Raw genomic sequence first — 7,959 nt, 5'->3', positions numbered from 1 at the left:
AGCCAGTACACACAACATAGGCATACTCAACTGAAACAATATTTAATCTTACTCTGTGCAATACATACAATCTGGTAGTTTCCACTCTGTTTCATTTGTTAAAATACTGGACATAGCTCACTCACAGGCTACAGCTCACAGTTTGAGAAACACTGGCTGCAGGCTTCCAAACAGGGAGAGAGACTGAACACACATTTTTCACCTCTCCCTTCAGGGATCCTGAATGAAAGGAACAAAATGGCATCAACCCACAAGGACAAAGGACACAGGAGGGGACAACAGCACATAGGAGACTTGGACAAGTTTTTAGAAGAGAGATCACCAGGTCTCCATCACAGTAAACGACAGAAGAACCCACAGCCGCTGTAGCAGATAATCTGGTTGCCGACCAATAACGCTTGCCTTATTTTTCCTTTGTAATAAGATTCAGATTCTATTTAAAGCCCTCACGTTCCACTGCAAAGTCATGGTGTCAGGAAAGACCAACCCCACCTTCAGCTCCAGGGATTAAGTCTTGATGAGTCGAAGACAATCATATTAGTTTTATTTCCTTTGTCCAGTGATTCATTTAAGAAGGGCCATAACACCTAATTTTGGACATGTGGTCTCGATAGAAAGTCTGCCAACGATGGGATTAATTCTGGGAAATACTCTACAGTTTTAAAGAGTCAGAGAAAGAGGTAGATCCAATTTCTGCCTCTGGAATATAAGCCACTGCCATATTTTGTCCATGAAAGGGAGCTACGCAAAGCATTCCGGCAGAACAAATAGATTTTTTAAAACCTGGGTTCCCGATGATGTAATTCAGCCACTAAGTCAATCGACCTCAGAGCCACCTCATCCCAGGACTTTTTCATTTTGTGCAAGAAAATAAACCCACTTGTCCTATGAGCCATTTTAGTTGGGCTTTCTTCACTTCCAGCATCCTAACGGAAACAACAAGGCGCATCATCCTGGAACTCCACCGCACCCGGGACAAACGGAGGGCCCTCAAACTTCCAAGGAGGGAAAAGCAAGGGAAGCCACAGAGGAACAAGAACGAAAATGGTACAAGTACAGCATTGGATGCTAGAAGGACAATAAATGACTTCAAAATTCTAAGAGAAAACGACACTCTACCTCGAATTCAGTAATCAACCCAGCTATTGATCAAGAATGAAAGCAGGTAAAAACATTTTTAGACATACAAGGATTCAAAAATTATCTCCCATACACTTTTTCCTAAGAGCTAGTTGTTGATGGGTTTCAGGGAAAGAAAAGAATAAAAAGGAATAAAAGGAAGCCTAATCACCTCACAGGAGTCAGAATGGCCATCATTTAAAAGTCTACAAATAATACATGCTGGAGAGGGTGTGGAGAAAAAGGAACCCTCCTATATGTCGGTGGGAATGTAAATTGGTGCAGCCACTATGGAGAACGGTATGGAGGTTCCTCAGAAAACTAAAAACAGAGTTACCATATGATCCTGCAATCCCACTCCTGGGCATATATCCGGAGAAAACTCTAATTCAAAAAGATACGCGCACCCCAATGTTCATAGCAGCACTATTTACACTAGCCAAGACATGGAAACAACCTAAGTGTCCACCGACAAATGAATGGATAAGGTAAAGAAGGTGTGGTATATACATACAATGGAATATTACTCCGCCATAAAAAGGAATGAAATAATGCCATTTGCAGCAACATGGATGGACCTAGAGATTATCACATTAAGCGAAATAAGTCAGACAGAGAAAGATAAATATCATATGATATCACTTATATGTGGAATCTAAAAAAAATGATACAAATGAACTTATTTACAAAACCAAAGGAGACTCACAGACATAGAAAACAAACTTACGGTTATCAAAGGGTAGAGCAGGGGGTGGGGGGGTGGAGAGATAAATTAGGAGTTTAGGATTAACCTATACACACTACCATATATAAAATAGGTGAACAATGAGGTGTACTATATAGCACAGGGAACTCTACTCCATATCTTATACTAATCTATAAGGGAAATGAATCTGAAAAAGAATATATATATATATATATACAACTGAATCACTTTGCTGTACACTTGAAACTAATACAGCATTGTAAATGAACTAGACTTCAATAAAAGGATAAAAAATTTAAACATTTAAAAATAAATTTAAAATAATTTTTTCTCAAAAAGGAAAAGGAAGCCTAAGAAAGGCTAAGAGATCCCAGAACCAGTGCACCCAGTCGGCAGGGTGGGGAAGATGACCACTGTGCTGCAGGTCTCGAGAATAACCAGTCCAGCGGCAGTGGGAAAGCGGAGAGAGAGCCAGGAAAACAGCGTTAGACTTGACAGAGTAGATTATGTGGCAAGTCTAGCGACAAAGTGATGATCAGAAAGCAATCAATGGTATTATATTCATTACCTGTTGCTGCATAACCAATCATCCCAAGACTCACAGACTTAAAACAATAAACACTTATTCTCTCACAGTGTCTGAGGGTCAGGAATCTGGGAGGAGCCTGGCTGGGAGATCCTGGCTCAGAGCCTCTCCTGAGGCTGCAGTCAAGATGTCGGATGAGCCCCATCAGCTGAAAGCTCCACTGCGTCTAACGGCTCAGCTCCCAGCTGGGCTCACTCATGGAGCTGTTGGCTGGAGGCCTCAGCTTCTTTCCACAGGGGTCCGGCCATAGGGCTGATTCAGTGGCCTCACAACATGGCAACTCTTTTCCCCAGAGCAAGATCCCCATGAGAAAGAGCAAAGAGGAAGCTGTGTCGCCTTTTATGACCTGGTCTCAGAAGCCACACAGCCTCCTTCTGCCTTGTTCTACTTGTTAGAAACAAGTCACTAAGTGCAGCCCACTTACAAGGCGGGTGAAATAGGGCTTTACATTTTGAAGGGAAGGGTATCAAAGAAATTGTGGACAAATTTTTAAACTGCTACAATTACGTACATGAAAATAGCATATAAGTAATAAACTAGGCAAACACGTAATTTAAGGGAAAACAAAGGGCTGCAAAAATATAATCATAATATACTAAGATGTGCTATAGACAATATCAACGTCGTTTTGGTATCATAAACAGAATGTTGATTTCATTTAAAACAGAGATATGAGGAGAATGGGGAGAGATGAATTCAAGAGTATAAGAGAGGGCTTCCCTGGTGGCGCAGTGGTTGCGCGTCCGCCTGCCGATGCAGGGGAACCGGGTTCGCGCCCCGGTCCGGGAGGATCCCACGTGCCGCGCAGCGGCTGGGCCCGTGAGCCATGGGCGCTGGGCCTGCGCATCCGGAGCCTGTGCTCCGCAACGGGAGAGGCCGCAACAGAGGGAGGCCCGCATACCACAAAAAAAAAAAAAAAAAAAAAAGAGTATAAGAGAGCTAACTTCTCATTAATCCTAATAGGAAGTCAATAGCTGTTACTTATAACTGATCAATCAAAAATAGCACTATAGTCAAGACAGTGTGGCATTGGCAAAAGAATAAACAACTAGATCAATGGAACAGAATAGAGACCCCAGAAATACACTCACAGAAATAAAGTCAACTAATTTGTGACACAAGAGAAAGAAATGGTGCAGGAAAAACTGGACATCCACGTGCAAAGAAATTAATCAAGACCCAGCTCTTACATCCTTCACAAAAAATTAATTCAAAATAGATCATAGATCGAAACGTAAAATATAAAACTATAAAAGTCTTAGAAGGTAACATAGAAAAGAATCTAGATGGCTTAGGTTTGGGAATGACTTTTTAGTTATAACACCAAAGGCACACCCATTAAAAGAAATCTTTAGTAAGCTGGACTTCATTAAAATTTAAAACTTCTGCTCTGCAAAAGACGCTATCAAGAGAATGCGAAAACAAGGTTGGGAGAAAATATTCGCAAAAGACACATCTGATAAAGGACTCTTCTCAAAGATATACGAAAGAGTTTCGAAATTCAACAATAGGAAAACCACCCAATTTTAAAATGGGCCAAAGATCTGAACAAGCATCTCACCAAAAAAGATATACAAATGTCAATCGAGCTTATAAAAGGTACTCGACATCCTGTGTCATCAGGGAAATGCTAATTAAAACAACAATGAGATACCACTATGCACCTATTAGAATGGCTAAAATCCAAAACACAGACAACACCAAACGCTGGTGAGGATGTGGAGCAACAGGAACTCTCATTCACTGTTGGTGGGAGTGCAAAATGGTTACAGGCACTTTGGAGGACAGCTTGGCAATTTCTTACAAGACTAAATATACTCCTTCCATATTATCCAGCAATTGCACTCCTTAGTATTTACTCAAATGAGTTAAAAACTTATGTCTACACAAAACCCTGCACACAGATATCTACAGCAGCTTTATTCATAATTGCCAAAACTTAGATGCAACCAAGATGTCCCTCCATAGGCGAATGGATAAATAAACTATGGTACATGCAGACAATAGTATATTATTCAGCACTAAAAAGATATGAGAAATCAAGCCACAAAAAGACATGTAGGAACCTTAAATGCCTATTATTAAGTAAAAGAAGCCAATCTGAAAAGACTACTTATTATATGATTCCAACTATATAAAATACTGGAAAAGGCAAAACTAAGGAGACAGTAAAAAGATCAGTGGTTGACAGGGGCTGGGGGAGGGATGGATGAATAGACAGAACACAGGATTTTTAGGAGAGTGCAAATGCTCTGTATGATACTGCAATGGTGGATACATTTGTCCATATGTATAGAACGTACAACACCAACAGTGAACCTTAATGTAAACTATGGACCTTGGGTAATTATTATGTGTCAATGTAGGCTCATTAATTATAACAAATATACCACAGGGAAGGGGATGTCGATGGTAAGGGAAGTGTGTGGGGTTGGGGGGTCTGGGATCTGGAAAATCTCTGTTATTTTCTACTCAATTATGCCATGAACATAAAACTGCCCTTAAAAATAAAGCCAACTAAGAAAATAAGCCCTGCTGTGGTCTGGTCTATGAGCAAGCTCTGCTCTGCCCACTCCCAACCCCCAACCAGCCTGCCCCCCTCCCTTCCTGGCTCTTCCTCACGGTAGGGTCTTGATCCCATGTGCCCCCTGACCCCATACTCACAGCCTCCCCGCCATCAACATCCTGCACCAGATGGTGCATTTTTACCACTGAGGAAACTACACTGACATGTCACCACTGCCCCAGGTCCCCCGTTCCAGTGCATGGATGACCCCAAAGGCCTCCCTCTGGATAAAACACAGGGAGTGAAATGGATCTGGTTTTCAATGAAGAGGCTCTCGGGGCAGGTGGGAAAGGAGGAGGACAAGGAATCGCGGGGCTCAGGCCAGAGCCCTTTGCTCCGTCGGCCCCTGGCCCTTTATCTCGTCTGCCCTCCCGTCTGGAGCTCCTCCTCCGACCCCCACACACCTCCTTCCTTCCCACATCCTCACAGCACTGATGGAGGAAACTCCGGACCATAGGTGCCAGAGTCACCCTGAATACACCATCAACCGCAGCCAGGCAAGCAGCGATGAGGAGACCACCTCCTGGCCCCCGGCCGGCCCCTCTCGGTCCCCACAACTGCCGCACCTCAGCTTTTCTCATCGCGCCCCATCACATCCTTGTCTTCCCCTCCATGGGTGATCTTGCCGCCTGCCTGTTGAGCAGGGAAAGTTGGGCATGGGTTCCCTGAACTGCCTGCCCAGGCTCACACCTGCCCCTGCCTCCTAGGCCCTCCAGCTCCCCCGCCCTGCCCTTTCCCCTGCCTGCCGACCCCATCGGGTCGGCCTTCCCTCCTCCAGAATCCCCTCCCTGACTCTCACCCTCTCCCTCTCCCCTCGTCCCCTTTGTCTCAGCACCAAGATTCTCTCCAGTTAAAACCAAAACAATAACAAAGAACAAAAATGTCTCCCAGCATAGTAGGAATCGCACAAAACCGTTTCACCAACGAGGTGGAGCTGACCTTCACTGGCCGCTGGAAGAGGTGAGCCTGCAGGTGTGGAGGCGAAGGCAGGGGCGGGGCAATCTCGCAAAGCAGGGTTGGGGGGACTGGATTTGGAAAGTGGGCTCTCTCCGGGTCCATTACTTCCTGGGCCTCTTCCCGGCACCGCTAACCTTCCTCCAGACACATGGAGCGACAGCAAGACTTTGACAGGACAAACGGCAGGTCTCCATCACACTGAGCGCCAAAACCAACCAACCAACCAACCAACAAACACCGCGATAGCAGACGGGCTGGGCTGTCAACCAATAGCACTTGTTTTCTTCTTCTTTGTAAGTGGAGATGAAGGTGCGGTGGCTCCCTCCCCAAGCTCCGAGCAAAGCCAGGCCAACAGAGCCCCGCCTCCGCCCAGTGCGCTCTTCTGCTTCTGCCTCGTCTCTCTCCTTCTCCAAATTCCCTACAAGTGGCTTCACTTGCTGCCTCTCTTGCCTCACTTTCCAACCTCCTGGAGGCTGGCTTCTGGCCCCGCCCCTCTCCTCTCACCAGCTCTGCTGAAGGCACCAGTTAGCGCTGAATCTCTCAATCTAATGGACACTTTAGCGATGTCTTAATAACCGCCTGCAGTGTGCTGACTCCTCAGTGCCCCTTCTTGAAATGTGCTTCTTCCAGACTTCCATGACTCGCCACCGCAGTTCAGCACCCGCGCACCCACCCCCAGCAGCCTTGCCTCCCCGGCTGCCCTACGAGCTCCCTTCCTGCTGTCTGGCCCTTCCCAGAGCTCCGATCTCCATGCTGCTTCCCTCTGCGTCTTCCTGTGCACACGTCCCGTGAGCGATCTGGCCTTCATCTACCCCTCACGTTGTCAGGACGCCTCAGTTTGCACTTTATCCCAGTTATCTGCAGCAAGGATCCCCAAAGGGGAGGAAACCCACAGCTCCAGTCCTGGGAGTAATCCACGTACCAGCAAAAACCAAGCAACGCAGGAGAGTAAGAAGGGCTGCAGGAGAGAGAGGGAGAGAACCAGAGCGGCGCTAGCTCCAGCCTCCCCTGGATGGCGAATCAGCTCTCCCTGGGCCTTCCTCGCCTGGCCCATGGGCTCCACACTAGACCACAAGAAAGCCCCTCAGCAGCTCCTGCACACATGTCCCGGCTTCAGTCACACAAGTGCAGTTTCTAACTCTATGGCACAAGCGGCATCTGTTTCCAGCCTTACTTGGGGGCAGGGGAAGGCAGGAGGTTGTTAGGGTCGTTTTATTTTTATTTTTTAAATTTTATTTATTTGTTTTGGTTGCACCGGGTCTTAGTTGTGGCCGGTGGGCTCCTTAGTTGCAGCTCACCGGCTCCTTTAGTTGTGGCACGTGTGCTCCTTAGTTGCGGCTGGTGGGCTCCTTAGTTGCGGGTCATGGGTTCCTTAGTTGCGGCATGCATGTGGGATCTAGTTCCCTGACCAGGGATCGAACCTGCGTCCCCTGCATTGGGAGGTGGATTCTTAACCACTGCGCCACCAGGGAAGTCCCTATAGTCATTTTATAGGAAGAATCCATTGAACTGAACATTGTTCCTATTTAATTAGAACAAATAAAAGCCATACATAGCTGCCATGCAAAGTAGAAATTGCACAGGACGCAATAAGCATGAACGGCAGGGTCGCCTGCCACCTGCATCCCTGTAAGTGGGCATCTCTGTCCAAGTCTAAGCAGCTGGTGGCATCCTGACCATCAGCTGCTTAGACACAGACCTAGAAGTGTAGTTTCAAGTAGGCTATCAGAACTTGGTCACTTAGAATGTGCTAGAAACTAATGTAACACTTTTAGCAACATGGGTCAAATGAAAAATTAAATCATTCCTGTTTAGTGACTAATAATGAAATAATAAGATTAGACCCACTGTAAAAATGTCAACAAGCTGGGAAAATGTTAAGAGAGTAGAAAATTTGAGCTAGGTGATGCAAAAAGACAGAAATGGAGAACTCGGGGAGAATGCTGCTGGTCTGGGGTCAGGATGGCAAGGAGATTTCCTGCCACCTGGGAACCGCCATCAAGCGCGGGCAGGTACCCGGGAGCC

General features: G+C 46.1%; 1 protein-coding gene across 1 annotated transcript in view; it reads right to left on the bottom strand.

The window, feature by feature from the left end:
* Window positions 1-5,918: 5,918 nt before the first annotated feature.
* Window positions 5,919-7,959, bottom strand: part of DSP (desmoplakin) — a 43,014-nt gene continuing 40,973 nt past the window's right edge. Inside the window, exon 25 of the mRNA XM_028478887.2 lies at window positions 5,919-5,943. Within this exon, the coding sequence (XP_028334688.2) occupies window positions 5,919-5,943 (25 nt within the window). The remainder of the gene's footprint in view (window positions 5,944-7,959) is intronic.

The sequence above is a fragment of the Physeter macrocephalus genome, chromosome 18 (assembly GCF_002837175.3).
Source record: "Physeter macrocephalus isolate SW-GA chromosome 18, ASM283717v5, whole genome shotgun sequence".
NCBI classification, from domain to species: domain Eukaryota; kingdom Metazoa; phylum Chordata; class Mammalia; order Artiodactyla; family Physeteridae; genus Physeter; species Physeter macrocephalus.
Note: the sequence above shows the minus strand (reverse complement) of the source record. Positions and strands in the feature narration are given on the sequence as shown.